Source organism: Heteronotia binoei, chromosome 4, assembly GCF_032191835.1.
Source record: "Heteronotia binoei isolate CCM8104 ecotype False Entrance Well chromosome 4, APGP_CSIRO_Hbin_v1, whole genome shotgun sequence".
In the NCBI taxonomy this organism is placed as follows: Eukaryota; Metazoa; Chordata; class Lepidosauria; order Squamata; family Gekkonidae; genus Heteronotia; species Heteronotia binoei.
The window spans coordinates 129994856-130012684 of record NC_083226.1 but is presented as its reverse complement, the minus strand read 5'-3'; the positions used below and the strand labels follow the sequence as shown (position 1 = coordinate 130012684).

At 42.9% G+C, this 17829-nt stretch overlaps 1 protein-coding gene across 1 annotated transcript in view; it reads left to right on the top strand.

The window, feature by feature from the left end:
• Positions 1-17829, top strand: part of VCAN (versican) — a 237927-nt gene that overhangs the window by 56867 nt on the left and 163231 nt on the right. Inside the window, exons 3-5 of the mRNA XM_060235736.1 lie at positions 5903-6280; positions 13322-13496; positions 13615-13742. Of these exons, the coding sequence (XP_060091719.1) occupies positions 5903-6280; positions 13322-13496; positions 13615-13742 (681 nt within the window). The remainder of the gene's footprint in view (positions 1-5902; positions 6281-13321; positions 13497-13614; positions 13743-17829) is intronic.

Sequence of the window (17829 nt, the reverse complement as noted above, 5' to 3'; positions counted from 1 at the left end):
CTTTCAATTGTTGGCAATGCTCATTGCTTGCTTTGCACTGTTGGTGGCCAGTATTAGATTACTTATATTATGTTGCTAGATGGCGAGAATCCTCAATTGTTCTGAATTAATAATGTCTTTAAAAACAGGCATAGGAAAGAATGAGGACAGAGCTTGCTTTTGTGACCAAGGTTTGTCAAACCACAGTGAATAACTTAATGAAAGATTAAGAGTTGGCACAGAATGTTAGCAAGTGTACGATTCCCTCTCAAGACATGCTGTAGGCAGGTTAGATGAACAGTAGCCAGCATTATCTCCTAGATATCCTCTGTTATTGGATGTAAGCATTTCACCAGTTTGTAGATGGAAATGAATAAAACAATGATTAAATCCTTTAATCAAACATTTGAGCCAAGCAGGGACCATTTATGCGCTTCACAATTCCCCCACCCTCACAAAAATGCTGAGATGTATTTTATTTCAGTGATATCTAAAGCCCTTCATATGAAACAGGAAATAATTAACAACTTGCTGAGGTATTTTATTTTTGGATACATGGTAAAACTAAATCAGCTCTTTCTTAGAATTATTGGGTTGCTTGTTTGTTTGTTTTTCCTGCTGTAGCACAAAGCCAACATCAACAGGGTGTATAGATTTTATTGGCTAAAAGGTAAGGGTCACAACATTGTTTTCTTATATAGGACCAACCCAATTAATGTGGTCAGTGAAAATGAGCTGATTATCACAAACCTTTATAGTAAGTCTGGTGTCCTTTGGAGTGACTTCTTCCCACAGAATGATATAGCTTTCCTTTATGATGTCTGAAGGACATATATCAGCCATATATCAGTCCATGTACTTGCTGCATTCTTTACAGCACTTTCTTTTATTTGTGCTTTCGGTGTATGTATATTAAGTACCATCAGGTCACTTTAGACATGGCAATACTATGAATTAATGACCTCCAAAGTGTCCTGTCATTAACAGCCTTGCTCAGGTTTTGCAAACTGAGGACTTTGAATACTTTAACTGAGTAGATCTGTCTCATGTTAGGTTTTCCTCTTTTCCTACTGCCTTCAACTTTTCCTAGCATTATAGTCTTTTTTCAGTGACTCTAGTCCTCTTAGGGATTTCAGCATCCAAGTGGGACCTAATTCCCCAGGAATTACATCTCACTTCCATATTACATTGTTCCCCTGGAGAAAAAGAACCTTTGGAGGGTGGGCTGCATGGCATCATATCCAGCTGAGGTCCCTATCCTCCTCAGACTCCATCCCCAAATCTCTAGGGTTTTCCAACCTGGCAAATCAGCCCCCCCATCTCCCACCAGTGGCCAGGGCAGCCCTGGCAGCCCTGTATCTTCTCATAATATGGCCAAAGTAATAGCCTCAGTTTAGTCATTTTAGCTTCTAGGGAGAGTTTAGCCTTGATTTGATGTAGTACCCACTTATTTGTCTTTTTGGTGGTCCACAGTATCCATAAAGCATCACATTTCAAAGGTATCAACCTTCTTTTTGTGAGCGTTCTTCATTGTTCAACTTTCACACTTGTACGTAGCAAAGGACATCCTATAGTATGAATTATCTTGATCTTGGTCACCACCAGTGACACATCTTTACCCTTAAGAATCTTTTCTAGCTTCCCCATGGCTGCCCACCCCAGTCTCAATCTCCATCTGATTTCATGGTTGTAGGTTTCCTTTGGGTTAATGGTGGAGCCAAGAAATAGAAAATATTGAACAATTTCAATTTCATCATTGTCAGATGTAAAGCTACTTTTGTCATCTTGATGTTCAGCTGTAATCCCGCTTTGGTCCTTTCTGCTTCAGCCTTCTTCAGTAGTCTGGCAGTAATGGGTGTCATCTGCATATCTTGAATTGTTAATGTCCCTTCTGTCAATTTTTGATCCAACTTCACCTAAATCTAATCTAACTTTCTTTATGATATGTTCTGCAAATAGATTTAAGAAACAGGCAGATAAAATACTTGTCTGACATTTTTGCCAACTGGAAACCACTCTGTTTCTCCATATTCTGTCCTAACAGAAGCCTCTTGTCCAGAGTGTAAGTTGTGTATCAGAACAGATGCTGTAGCACACCCATTTCTTTTAAAGCCACCCAAAGCTTTTTATGATCCACACTAGGGATGAGCACAAACTGGGGAAATGGTGGTTCATGTTGATTCATGGTTAGGGTTGCCAAGTCCAATTTAAGAAATATCTGGGGACTTTGGGGGTGGAGCCAGGAGACATTAGGGGTGGAGCCAAGATCAAGGCTGTGACAAGCATAATTGAACTCCACAGGGAGTTCTGGCCGTCCCATTTAAAGGGATGGCACACCTTTTCAATGCCTTCCTTCCATAGGAAATAACGAAGGATAGGGGCACCTTCTTTTGGGGCTCATAGAACTGAACCCCCTGGTTCAATCGTTTTGAAACTTGGGGGATATTTTGGGGAGGGGCACTAGATGCTGCACTGAAAATTTGGTGCCTCTACCTCAAAAAACAGCCCCCCCCAGAGCCCCAGATACCCACGGATCAATTCTCCATGATTTTCTATGGGAGTAAATCTCCACAGAGAATAACAGAGTTCCCAGCAGATATTTCCCCCTCCCCCCCCCCGCTTTCTGACGACCCTGAAGTGGGGGGAGGGCCTCCAAACTGGGGGATCGCCTGCCCCCACCTGGGGATTGACAACCCTAGAGAAGATAAAGGAAATTGTGAGCCCCTCTGAGTCGCTGATTCGGAGAGAAGAGCGGGGTATAAATCTGCAGTCTTCTTCTACACTAGTCTTCCCTCCACAGTCTGGGGCTGCTTTCAGATCCACCCCATCTAGGAATGCTTCTTAGCCCCCCATCCCCACAATGCTGTGCCGATCTTTTTTTTTTATCTTTTGACAAAAGTAATTTTTAGTAGATTCAGATTGTATTCTCTTGTATTACATATCGCAGTGTGCCACACATTTGTATTTAGGTCCCATTAATATGCAAATATATATATATATATATATATATATATATATATATATATATATATATACTCAGTCTTCTAGATTCCTGGGAGCAAGCCAGAAAGGGGGAGTGGGAGGAGGCAAGTGTCATCTACTTCTGCACCCCTTCCCTCTCTCCGCCTTGCAGCTTCCCTGTAAGCACCAGGGTGAAGATCTGGGTAAGAGTCCAGGAGCAGAGTTTGAGAGAACTAGGTTTGAATTCCCACTCCTGCCCTGAAAGCTCACTTGGGCCAGACACACACTTTCTGTGTAACCTCCCTCACAAGGCTGTTGTGAGAAAAAATTGAGGAGAGAATGATGGAAGCTGCCTTGGATCCTTACTGGGGAGAGCATAGGCTATTAATGAATTAAATAAATTAATATATTCTGAACCCCTCCCCCAAAAAACATCCTACATAGAGTTCCCTCCTTCTCGATCCATTGAAATCCATACAACTCTGTTTTATGCACTGAAAAGTGCCTAAATAGAAATGTGACAGTCAACTTTGTGGTGATTTGGGGGACCCTGAAAGATATGGATAATCATGGATAATGCCAGCTCCAGGTTGGGAAACTCCTGGAGATTTGGGGATGGAGCCTGAGGAGGAAGGAACCTTAGCAGGGTACAGTGCCACAGAGTCCACCCTCCAAAGCAGCCATCTTCTCAAGGGGAAACTGATCTCTGTCATTCAGGGGATCCTCGAGTCCTACCTTGAGGCTGGAATGCCAAGCCAAAAGCACCCCCCTTATGTTTCCTCCCTCCCTCCTCTCCCCCAAGTTTATTTGCAGCCCAATCGATGTTAAGCAAACCTCAGCTGGGATTCCACTCTCTCTGACACTGAAGGGAGGCTTTGCTCCAGGAGCTGAAAGCTCCTTGCAACCAAATTGGCTAACTCCTCTATCACTTTCTTTCGGAAGATAAGCAGGCCATTTTTAAAGAGTTTCTTTTTAAAAAGAAAAGAAAGCAAGTGCAACTTTGAAAAGGGAATCTAGGGACGACCTTTTTTTAAAAAAGCCATCCTTGAAAAGCAGCATGGTGGCTTGTTAGAAAACGGCAGAATGAACTTTTTGCAAACCTTTCTTCGCTCTCTCTCCCTCTCCCCTCCTCGGCTAGCAGGTGACGATCACATGGGCCATGCGTCCACCAAGGCTGGGAGGGAAACAATGCACCCGGGAGAAAGCAGAAGGGGGGGCATAGGAAGGAGAGAAGGAAAAGGAGGGGGCATAGGAAGGAGAGAAGGAAAAGGAGATGGGGAAGGCTGGCAGGGAAACAACGTGCCCACGAAAAAGCCAGAAGGGGGTGGGGGTGGGGCGACAAAAAGCAGGAAGGTGCAAAGGAAGAGGAGACGGGGGAAGGCTGGGAGGGAAACAACTGTGCCTGGGAGAAAGCAAAAGTGGGGGTGACAAAAAGCAGGAAGGAGTGAAGGAAGAGGAGAGGGGAAAGGCTGGCAGAGAAACAACGTGTGCGGGAGAATGCAAGGGGGGGGGGAGAAATCAGGAAGAAGGGAAAGAAGAGGAGATGGGGGAAGGCTGGCAGGGAAAGAATGTCTCTGTTTGAGAGATTGGTGCCATCCCCCCCCCCGCTTCCAGATTTTTGGAGAGCGGGGGAGGAGGCCACTAATTTGGGGGTCCCCCACCAGGGTGGGGGTTTTGGGAAGCCTATTCATGGTTCATTTGATTGCACAAACCATGAATCATGAACTACCATTTTCCCAAACTGGTTTGTTTGGTTTGTTTAGCTCAGAAGATGGTAGAACACCCCCCCTCATGAGTTGGTGATGCCAAACTCACAGGGAGTCTTGGGAAAAGGTGGTTCATTTTTGGCTTGGAAATGACATGATGAAACAAACTGGATCAAAACAAACAATGAACCAGCCAGGTTCATGCTTGAATCACAGTTTGTTTGGAAGTTCATTCCTATCCCTAATCCACACAGTCAAAAGCTTTGCAATATGATCTCTAATGCCTCTCCCTTTCCTGATTCCAGCTTGAACATCTGGATTTCTCATTCCTTATATGGTAACCCTCCTTTATGGTAATGTCCCCCCCATTTGCTTTGCTTTATGGTGGATACAGGTAAAATGTTTCTGCAGCTGCTTGCCTAAAACATGCCTAGCTTCCAGTAATGGAATGCTTCAGCCATCCAGGACCATAGAATTAGAAAGCCCATCCCAAATCAATGAAATGGTGCCATGATTGGCATCTTTGTGATCAGTTTTCCGCTTTCTGCTAGCTAGATGGTTTTTCCATCACATGAATATCTGCTAATGTTGATTTACTCTCTCTCCCCTTCCTACCCTACCCCCCTCCTCCTGCCTGCTATTGCCCAAGAGAAATGAAACCAGACAAGGTGCCAGGATAATCAGAAGATCAGAAGGCATCCACCCATAACCAAATATTGGACAATATTTTGGTTGGTTTAGGAAACTTTTTGACATTTCTGAATTGTGACATTGGCCAGATCTTAATTAGTAACTTTTCAACTGCACATCAGTACTAATGCTATGAACAGAAGCTGACTTGTGTACCAAGAACTATTAGAACATGCATCCCATAAATCTGAACTCATACATTTCTTTCATTTCCAAAAGTAATTTTGAGAATTAGTTCAGGAGTTCCTAAATGATGCTGATATGTACATGCTGTCATGAAGCCATCTCTTACTACTCTGTGGAATGTCAGCTGTAGCTCATCATAGCAAACTTTGAGGCAACTGAAAAATATGTTTTGCTGAATCTTTAATAACAGTATATTTGTTCTCTAAGATTTGTGATGACTTTAGGTGAAAAATTTTGCCAGAACATCCTGTTGATTCCTGGTATTCTAGATCTACCTGTTTACCCTCTTGAGCAGGAGATGGGATAGTCTGTATTTTATTTTTAAATCTCTGTAGCATAACTTTTGCTTGCTCACTAATACAATTTTTCCTTCATTACAGTGAAAGTGGAAAAAAGCCCCCCAGTGAAGGGCTCCCTTGCTGGAAAAGCAGTTCTTCCTTGCTTCTTCTCAACCTTGCCTACATTGCCCCCAAGCTACCACAATACGAGTGAATTTCTTCGGATCAAATGGTCAAAGGTTGAGCAGGATAAAGGAGGAAAAGACCTAAGAGAATCTACAGTTTTGGTAGCTCAAAATGGAAATATCAAGATCGGACAAGGCTACAAAGGGAGAGTGTCAGTTCCAAGCCACCCAGAAGACATTGGTGATGCTTCATTAACTATGGTGAAATTGCGGGCAAGTGATGCTGGGGTTTACCGCTGTGATGTCATGTATGGAATAGAAGACACTCAAGACATCATCTCACTGGCTGTTGATGGTAAGATTCCATTGGGTTTATTTTGAGCTATAAAGCACACACACAGATACATTAGTGCACCAGATATACCAAGTAACATTACAAGTCTGTTCTCTTCTATTTTAGTTTCATAAATGGCAGGTTTGAGAAGGTGGCCACATCATCCCTCTCAAATTCCCAAAGTGAATTGTCAGCTTGTATGCACAGTTTCTGCCTCTGAGTTGGCAAGTGTAAAGAGAGAGGAATTAGTGCTCCTGACTTGGTTAGTTTTTGCCACAGAACCTCTTGTAGAAGCTCTCTAATGTAAAAGAGCTCTTTGTACTCTTCTAATCTTCCTTCCCAGGAAACTTTTTCTCCCTCCTCCCATTTTTTAAAAAAACCTTGAGAAGTAGTTAATTGTCATAGTTCAAAGGAACCCCATGGTTTCACTTAAGAAGATCCTTGTTCTCAATATCCTTCAGTGTGGATTAGAATGGTCACCATTTTTTCTTTCTAGGCTGCTGGAATGCTAGTAAATTTTGGTTATGGTTTAAAAAACTTTTAAGTAGTTGCAAAATTGGATATTGGAACATGCTTTGGAGGGAGAGTATTTGTCTAAGGGAAATGAAATGTACTTTCTGCTGCTGTAAATGTTATATAAAGAGGTTTCCTAAGTGCACAAGGCAACCTACATCAAAAGTACCTTCTCCTGTGGCAACTCCAGCCACTGATCTGTTTCCATGTGCTAGAGGAAATATGTAGGGGTCAGGATTGTGTTGTTATGAGATAGAATATAAACTGGAAACTTTGCTCCTCTTTTCTTGCAAACAAATATGCAATTATGGTCTTTGTATACACAAAGGAAATAACACACCTCCTTCAGCACAGTATTAGGGGAAGCAGTACAAATGGCAAATGTTTAACATTAAGCATCTCAGTTTTATGACACTGGTAGGAAAGTGATGGCACTTTGTAATACAATAAAATGTACCTTTCTGTTTTCTGTTTTCTTTTCTTTATTTTTATTTTTCCTTTGCATTCCATTTGCAAATGAATCATGGATACACGTTTCATTCTGCGCAACCTACCTTTAAAACTGTTTTTTTTATTTTTAAATATATTTATTGAATAAAAACAGTACAACCCACCAAACAAATAATAATACAGAAACGAAAACAAAGACTAACATAACATAACATTTAACAAATAAAGGAGTTTAAGGACTAAAACAATGTATACATCAATTACCATCTTTTCCATAGTCGTAAACTTTTACCCAATCATATAACGGTTTCCAAGTTTCATTGCATTTCTCTATATTTCTTTCTCTGAACCTAGTCATTAAAATGTCCATTTCTGCTATTTCGAGCAACTTTTGTACAAATTCCTCTTTCCCAGGCACCTGCTGGGATTTCCAATGTCTAGCATATATTAATATTGCCACAGTTACTATGTTTAATAAAGTTTTTTAGTTACATTGGGAATGGAATTCTTGCATATATTTAACAAATATAATTCCAATGTATGTGGTATATTTATTTTTTACCATTTTTTGATCCATACATAAATCTGAGCCCAATATTTCTTAGCTTTTTCGCATTGCCACCAGCTATGATAAAGAGTTCCTTTTATCTTGTTACATTTCCAGCATTTATTCGATGAGCTAGGGTGGATTTTTGCTAATTTCTCAGGCGTGAAGTACCAATGATATACCATCCTATAAATATTTTCTTTCAATACAGCCGATTTAGTTAATTTAAGATTTTCTTTCCAGATTTTCTCCCAATCCGTTAATTCTATATTATGGCCCAAATCCTGCATCCACTTTACCCAGCTTTCTTTAATTACTTCATCCTGCATTCTTACCTCTAACAACCAACTATAGATTTTGGAAATCAATTTCTGGTCGATATTTAAGATCAAATTATCCAATTCATTAATTTTTTTAACAAAACCTAATTCTTGATCAACTTTGTATCTTGATATAATTTGTGCTTTAGTCCACCAGTCTAAACCACTCTCCTCAAGTTGTAAATAACCTTTATTGTCTAATAAAGATCCATAGTTAAGGTTGTGTTCCCATTGACAGAGGTTCGGATGTATTGACGCTTCTACCGGGGATAACCATATCGGTATATACTTATAAAATTGTGATTTTACTTCTGTCCAGATTCTGAATATTGATTTCCTTATTTCTTGTCTGAAAAAATTACTATTCTTTTGAGTTGATACCAGATAAAGGAATGCTACCCCCTTATTAAATCTGCCCCTTCCAGTACCAACAGTCTCTTATTTTTTAATAACAACCAATCCTTGGCCCAAGATAAAACACATGCCTTATAGTATATTTTCCAGTCTGGTAGTGCAAATCCCCATCTTAATTTACTATCCTGAAGCACCTTCAATTTTATTCTTGGTCTCTTATTTTGCCATATGAACTTACTTATTATTTTGTTTAATTGTTGGAAAAAACTCTCTGGTATTACAATCGGAATCATTTGAAATAAGAACAAAATTCTTGGCAGTACATTCATTTTGATTGTAGCAATCCTTCCTAATAAAGAGATTTGTAAATCATTCCATCTTCTAAATCTGATTTTATTTCCTTCATAATCTTGTCAAAATTATCATATTTCAGAGTTTTCAATTCTGTTGTCAAATATATACGTAAATATTTAACTTTCTTTTCGTGTCTAAAACCTGATTTTTCTTCCACTTCACTAATCTGCTTTTGAGACATATTTTTCGCAAGGAACTTAGTTTTTTGATAATTTACTTTTAGACCCGCTATGGCACCATATTGTTCCAATCTTTTTTTTAATTTTCCAATTGAATGTACCGGGTCTTCTAAGATAAATAGCATATCATCTGCAAAGGCTTGTATTTTAAAATTCCCCCCCTTAATTCTCGTGCCTTTAATCTCTTGATCTTCTCTTATCGTATTAATCAGTAACTCCAATGCTAACACAAAAATTAACGGTGACAGCGGGCAACCCTGTCTGGTGCCTTGTTCAATAGATATAGACTCTGAAAGACTCCCATTGATCTTTATTCTACAGCCAGTTTGGTGTAGTGGTTAAGTGTGCGGACTCTTATCTGGGAGAACCGGGTTTGATTCCCCACTCCTCCACTTGCAGCTGCTAGCATGGCCTTGGGTCAGCCATAGCTCTGGCAGAGGTTGTCCTTGAAAGGGCAGCTACTGTGAGAGCCCTCTCCAGCCCCATCCACCTCACAGGGTGTCTGTTGTGGGGAAGGAAGGTAAAGGAGATTGTGAGCCCCTCTGAGACTCTTCGGAGTGGAGGGCGGGATATAAATCCAATATCTTCTTCTTCTTCTTCTTCTTCTTCTTGCTTTTTGAGTAGAATAAATAGCCTTAACCAGTTTACTGAAATTTTCTCCACATCCTATAGCATTTAAAGATTTTAGGATAAATTTCCAATTTACGTTATCAAAGGCTTTCTCAGCATCTAGCATAATACATGCCATTTGTTTTTCAGGATGTTCTCTATAATATTCCAGAATGTTCAAAATATACCTTATATTCTGATTCATTTGTCGTTTTGGAATGAAGTCAGTTTGATCTTCATGGACAACATCTGGTATAATTTTCTTCAATCTGTTTGCCAGGATGGTCGCAAAAATTTTGTAATCCGAATTTAGGAGTGAAATTGGTCTGTAATTTTTAATCTCTGTTTGCTCTGTTCCTTCTTTGTGTATTAGTGAAATTAGAGCTTCGTTCCATGAGTCCGGGACTTTAGCTGTTTCCTTGATCACTTCTATCACTCTCTTATATAGATCTAACAATATATATCTTCGAAACATTTATAAAATTCAACTGGAATGCCATCTGGACCTGGTGTTTTCCCAGTTTTTTTTTTACCTTTAAAACTCTTATTTGATTTCTTTTTTTAATGATTAGAGTGATTCAAACTTTATTTCTGGTAGTTTATTAAGGTGAAAATTAAATAAACATTTGTGGAATGTCATCATGGCAGCAAGCATGCAACTAAATGACTGATCATATTATCCCAGTAGTGAGTTTGTTAACTCAAAAATATATAAACGAAAGGGGGAACCAAAGGCTCACATGAGACCCCCAGAATAGAATTGAGCCACAAATCTACATTATTTAATAATTCTATGACAATTCCAGTCTTGAAAACAGGGAGAGTATAGACTTCCACCCCTTACCTACATTGCTGAACTTCTGGCAGGCTGTTTGGACCCAAAAAGGAAATACTTTATCTTCCTCACTACAATAATAGAAGAAAGATTGCTGACCACAAATATTTAACAGCAAGGCCATGTCTCCAGCAAGGCCATTCATGTTCTCAGTATCAATTTTATTTTATTTATTTATTTTTTTAGCTTAGCACTGGGGTTGCTGGTCCAAAAGCACAATGTCATTTCTGGCACAGACCCAGAAATGATGTCATTGCAGTGGGGTGATGCTGTAGGTTTCCACTAAAACTCTGTGGTTTGTGCCAGCAGTGGAATCTGTCATTGACGCAATGGTGATTTTCCCCACTGCCCTAGCAAGGGATTGGGGGTGTGTGTGTGTGGAGTTTGCCAGCAGGAGTCACCCATTATAGTGGAAAACCTGACAGCCCTAGCTGAAGTACTTGATTTGGAGCAATGCATATCATGTTCAGCCCAGTTTTTAGCGGAAGAAGAAGAAGAGATTGTATTTATATCCCACCGTTCACTGGGAGTCTCAGAGCATCTTACAATCTCCTGTCCCTTCCTCTCCCCACAACAGGCACCCTGTGAGGTAGGTGAGACTGAAAGAGCTCTCAGAGAGTTGCCCTTGAGAGAAAAACTCTGTGAGAACTGTGACAGACCCAAGGTCATTCAGCAGGTGCATGTGGAGGAGTGGGGAATCAAACCCAGTTCTCCCAGATTAGAGCCTGTGCACTTAACCAGTTCCCCAAACTGGCTTTCATACCTGTCATACCTAAACATATCTCTCATACCTAGACATACCTAACAGTGATTAAAAATACAGATTAAAAATATGTTTGATTACATTCTAAGTTAACTACTCAACAATATGGCCAGAATGCAATTTTCCTATACTGAAATCATCATCCCCTCTGACTTTAATAAGTGACTTTGGGGGGCATGTCTCCACAATTTTGTAGTTGGTAACAGACATACTCAGTGGGATGCATTCCACATGACTGGAAAGCAAAATGTACATAGCACACTTCTGCAATTGTGCAAGTTCTATGACAATACATAGCCCTTCAATACATTTTTAAACAAAGTAACAGTGTCCATCTGGAGCAATGGAATACATAACAGATGGTTCACATGATTTAATTTCATTTTGAAATTGTTTTAGAAGAAATACCTTGAGCTTTGTCTTGTGGTAAAGACATGATTGGTTTCACTTAGCACAAGCGGACACTTTAGTATTTTAGAACATTCTCTTGCCAAGAACTGTTGGACATACAGAAATCTTCTGCAGGATCTAATTTATCATGTGCACCCAGTCCCTGAAAATCACATAGTACTGTATGTATCTTCCTTTCCTTCCATAGTAGTCCATTCAGCAAACTTGTGAACTGGACAAGCAGGCAGGCAGCCTTCTCTGAGTGGGAAGACTGACAGTTTTTTCTTTCTTGGACATGCTTGGAAATAATCATTTACAGATTATATTATTTTATTAATCTACTTCATTTATACCCTTATTTTTCCCCAGTGGAGACCCAAAGAGATTTATGTTGTTCTCCTCTCTTCCTTTATCCTTATAACAACTCTGTGAGGTACGTCACACTGTATAGCAGGGATGGCCAACGATAGCTCTCCAGATGTTTTTTGCCTACAACTCCCATCAGCCCCAGCCATTGGCCATGCTGGCTGGGGCTGATGGGAGTTGTAGGCAAAAAACATCTGGAGAGCTACCGTTGGCCACCCCTGCTGTATAGCACTGGCCCAAGGATACTCAGCAGGCTTCAATGGCAGAGTGGGTCTCCCAGTTCCTAGCACAATGCTCTAACCCCTACACTATACTGACTCTCATTTAAAAATACAATTTTCTATAATTTACCTTTAGATAAAAATGTTTATAGTTATGTTCAGAAGATCACTTAGTTACAAACAGTAACATCTTATTTAAAGAGACATATCTTTCACTTACATCTTTGTTGGCCAATAAGCTATTCAGTTTTTATAGAATTATTCCCTGAAGAAAATTAGATAATTGTTACATGTGTATATAAAGAGAAGAATCAATTACAATGGCAAATATCTAATCAAGGCTTTTTAGCAATTAAAACACATATTTGTCCCTCATCAGAGAGAATTTTGCTCCTTCTGGTGATACACAGTTAGCACTGACACATCTCCTGTACCTCCTAGCCGACCCCACAACTCTAAATGCTTGATCTATGAGCAGCTTAAAAGTTTTTGCTCCAAGCTCTGAACCATAAATTTGAAAGGTGCCTCAAAGATCATCTAGTCCAACCCCCTGCATAATGCAGGGATTCACAAATATCCATGACTCCTACTCCATATTCAGAAGATGCAAAAAAACCCCAAAACCCTCCAGGATCTCTGGCCTGACCCCAAAGTGGCAATTAACATTTCCCAAGGCCTGTCAGAAAGGGCCACAAGAACTATGCACATCTCTATTCCCTATTCTTTTTAGATGCAGGAGGGCTGGGGAGTTTGCTACTATATATGCTCTGGTATGGCACTGAATAATATTTCTAATCCTTAAGAATATAAGAACATAAGAGAAGCCATGTTGGATCAGGCCAGTGACCCATCCAGTCCAACACTCTGTGTCATACAGTGGCCAAAAAACCCAGGTGCCATCAGGAGGTCCATCAGTGGGGACGGGAAACTAGAAACCCTCCCACTGTGCCCCTCTCAAGCACCAAGAATACAGAGCATCACTGCCCCAGACAGAGAGTTCCAACAATATGCTGCTGCTAATAGCTACTGATGGACCTCTGCTCCTTGTTACATGGTATGTCTGACCTTGCTGGTCTAACTAGGTTAGCAAAAAAAATCACTGTAAGTCTGTTGAGTGCTGATGCAATGTGAGTGACTAGGATGGGTTTCCTGTCTCCATAGGTGTTGTGTTCCACTACCGTGCAGCCACCAGCAGGTATACCATGAATTTCAAGCAGGCTCAGGAGGCTTGTTTAGAGAACGGTGCTGTTATTGCAAACCCTGATCAACTGAAAGCAGCTTATGAAGATGGATTTGAGCAGTGTGATGCTGGCTGGTTGTCTGACCAGACTGTTAGGTGAGAAAATTAGATTGCCCCTTGCCTGCGCATCCAAATATAAATAGTCTTGGTACATCCTTAGTGATAAATGGCTTAAAGAAACAACCTTCACCAACTTTAACATACTGTATTGCAGGTATCCCATCAGGCTACCCAGAGCTGGCTGCTATGGAGACATGATGGGAAAGGAAGGAGTCAGGTCCTATGGATATCGTCTTCCCAATGAAACCTACGATGCCTATTGCTATGTGGGAAGCTTGAATGGTAAGCAAGACTCTTATTCATAGTGGTGAACATCGTGGCTAAAATGAAGTGCTGGCGTGTATCTAGATTGTATGTGACTTTTATACCCTCCAGACATCAGTCATAAACTTTAAGTACTGTAAGCATTTAAAATACTTGATTTTAATTTATTTTCTGTCTTGTTAAATAGAATAAATACCAGCATTTTTTCTTGCCCTCCCGGTTGGAATAAAGAGGCTGTATGTTGGGTAAAAAGGGCCACTTTATTAAACATAACTATAATGTAACTAGCACAGCAAGGGCTACCTGAAGCTGGACAAGCTCACGACCCCTTCCTGTCCAGGAATGGGCAAGCCACCCTGCCGCTGGCATGAGCCACAGTGTCAGGTTGGCCAGGCCAAAAGTCATCCTACCCCACTCATGCCTCGATCACCCAGAAAGAGCCAGTTTGTGGGGAGGCTTCACTTACGATCTGCATTATGCAGCATTGAGCCGTGCAGCCCATCTGCTGCTCCTGCAGATTGCCTGCACTCAACTGGTGCTGAGCCCTGGATGCTCATCTGGAACTTCAGTAACCACTTCCTCATTCTGCCAACACCAATGCCAAGCCTCTGCTTAGGCATTAGCACCCACGGGCAGCCCAGAGCCACCCAAAGCCCTTGCCGTAGGTCATCTAAAAAGGCCTGACAGATGAACTCCATGAGGTCTATACAGCTCACCACGTTCAGCCTGAATGGCCTGATGGGCAAAAAAGATGGCGAGGCCCCCCCCCTCCAATAGCCTTCTGCATGGCCCGGTTAGCCTTCCTTCTGGCCCTTTTGATGTCCGCCGGGTCCCAGGTGGCTCGCCAGACTCTGCGAGGAAGGATTGCAGACCAAACTAAGAGGACCCCAGGCAACCTCCCTACGATGACCTGGAGATCCATCTCCACCTGCAGTGAAATGGCCTTCCCTTTCATTAACCCAAGGTCATTCCCACCAAGGTGGATGACCAGTATGTTAGGTGGAGGACCTGTCCTCCCCTGGAACAGTAGAGGCAGGAGCCCGGGCCATCACAGACCACGGCGACCCTGCCACTCCACCACAGCTCATTTGCTTAGTCCCAATTGGGAACCAACTGGGGACCTCCTGGCATGGTGGGCTGCTCAGAACACCATACTATTCCTTCAGACGAGGATTCACAGCCTCTCCTGATGAGCCACAGCACCTGAAAGGAAGAAAAACAGTCAACCAAGAACAATAACTTGCCCAACGGGGGCTTCAACCAGATAGCTACATGATCTCCACTGCTCACACAAGGGAAAACAAAGGGCGCACATAAGATCGGTAAGCTGCAAAATGCCAGTGGCCCACCCGCTGTATTGCTGGGCCAGGGTATCCCATCGCTGCCTCCTTGGAGGCGGCCCCAATCTGGAAAGAGTGAGTGCCAAATTTGACACCCCCCAGCCCCAGCTTGTCTAATGCCCATGCGGTTACAACCCAAAATTGGTATTTGGTCAGCGGGGAACCATCGCTGTGACAGAATAGTGATCCCTCTGCATCCCCTCTAATTAAAACGTACTGCTACAATGCCTTTACTGGCACAATGCAATCTCCCTGCATGAACCCAGTGTGATGGCCATACCCCTGTTCATCTGGTCAGTCTTGGATTGACTGACCGTCAATACCACTTGGTATTAAGGGTGGTGAGATTGCTGGCTCGTAGCACCCAGTTAGCCTGATCCCTGAGGGACTGGGTCACCAGCTCAATGATTCTATGGGTGCCAAAAAAGGTTGACAGTGCTGCTGCATGGAACAGGGCAACTCCATAACTCGATACACACACCTTGGGCCAAATCCGGCCCAGCCCCTTAAGCATGGAGTGGGAAATGGGCTGCCGGGTGTCCACCCTCAGTCCTCGTTCCTGGGACCAACCCTCCAGCATATTTTTAACCCTGAAGTCCCTGGTGGCCTCAGTTAATCCTTGCGCCTTGGTAACAAAAGCTAAGGCAGCCAAATGCCCTCTTATGGATTTGACTGCTAGCCCCCTTTCTTTCTGATGCATGCTAAACTGCATCAAATGGAGTGCAGGAACCAGCCAGATGTCCTGCAATCCTGCTGTGACTCTAAATCCCCTGAATTGCAGAGCTGCCCATTCATACACTCTCCTAGTACTCGGGGTCAAGGCTAACAGGATTGCCCTACAGGCTTTGGCCCTCCAGACTGCCACAGGTTCTGGGGCATCCGCACCGGTCAGAAGTCGGCTTCCAGAGCCAGCTGGTGAAAATGCTCCATCTGTTGGTGAGACAGAGTGTCCGCCACCCCATTACAGACACCTGGAACGTGCTTAGCCATAAACAGCAGGTTTAATTGAAGGCAGTGTAGCATAAAAGCTCTAACCAGGTTCATTACTGGTGCCAATCTGGAGGACAACGAGTTGATAACATGGACCACTGCCATGTCACACCAGAAATGCACCACATGGATGGCGAGCTGGACACCCCAAGAGCCATACTGCCATGACAATGGGAAAAAACTCAAAAAATGTTAGGTTCCTGCAGAGCCCACTAGCCAACCATTCCCACTCAGCACACCAGTGTCCTCGGAAAGATACCCTGAAACCTGTGGAACCTGCAACATCTGAAGCTATCTGGAGGTCAGCCTCGATTCGCATGTCCTCCCTCCAAAAAGAGATCCCATTGAAGGACTCCAAAAATTTCTCTCAAACCTCCAGATTCTTCTGCATGCCCGCAGAAGCATGCCCCCCAGTCTATGATGGGGGAGACAGAGGGAACTGATAGTGTCACCCAGGTGCCTTAGAAATGCCCTACTTGGAGCAAGCATGAGCTGCTGCAGCTCTAGCAGAGACACCTTACGTTGCCCTTTAGGGGCTGCAAGCCAAACCCTGAGTCCTTGGACCTTGTCAGCCAGTAGCCATGAAGCTTGCTGGGAAGTTTCCAACTCGATGCCCAGAAACATTAATACTGGGACTGGACCCTCTGTCTTCTTGTGTGACAGCAGTACCCCAAGTTCATCAGCCAGTTGCACAAATGCCTCTAACAACCTGGCACATTTCCCAGAGCCCACGGGGCCCACGAAAGGAAAGTTGTCCAGGAAGTGAATCGTTTCTTTTAACCCAGACTTGGCCTGGATCGCCCATTCCAAAAAGGAACTGAATCGGTCAAAGGCTGCACAAGAAATTGAGCAGCCTTTTAGCAGGGCTCTGTTCATGAAGTATTTTTCTTCAAGCATAAAACCCAGCAACTCAAAGTCCCTGGGGTGGATGGGTAACAGGCAAAATGCCGACTTGATGTCGTATTTCACCATTTCTGCTCCCAAACCACACCCGCACACCACCTTGACCGCTTGGTCAAAGGAGGTGTATCTAACAGAACAAAGTTGGTTGGGAATGGCATCATTCGCCGAGCCCCCCCTAGGATAAGATAGGTGGTGAATGAGGCAGTCCTCCCCAGGTGTCTTTTTAGGCAGTACCCCAAGAGGAGATACTTTCAGGTTTGGCACCAGAGGGGCATCAAAGGGGTCGAGCACCAGATCTTCCCTGAATTCCTTGGCAATTTTTGCCCAGATTACATGCTCCATTCCCTCCACAGAATGAAGATTGGACTCCATGCAAGGTGCACAAGGGCCTGGTATGGAGTCTGGAACCCACAGGTGAAACCCTCCAGCAAATAAATCCTATCAGCCGTTTTTGGGGTAACCCTCCAATAACCGCCTAAGTACTTTCAGACGAATGGGGCTGGGGCCCTTTTCCAGGTGGTGGGAGGTTACCACTGCTCCCAGGACATTTGGCTCCCTCTTTTGGCTTGGCTTTGCTGCATGAGGAAAAGGCATGGGACCCGCCACATAGCGGGCATTCGTGCTTGAACTTACAGGCTTTATGTGAGCACACACCCTGGGATGTAAATTTCCAGCATAATAGTTGGGGTTGAACTGACTGGCCCATTACCGCGTGGGCTCCTGACATGCTCTGCAGCTTCTGAACCAGGAGGCCACTATTGGCCCTGTCGCCAGCATTAGGTTTAGCTGGAGACATCAGCTGCAGCCACAACTCTGGTTTATCTGATTCCATGGAAGAGAAGGGTTAATCGCGGCCCTCATTCTAAAGGCCT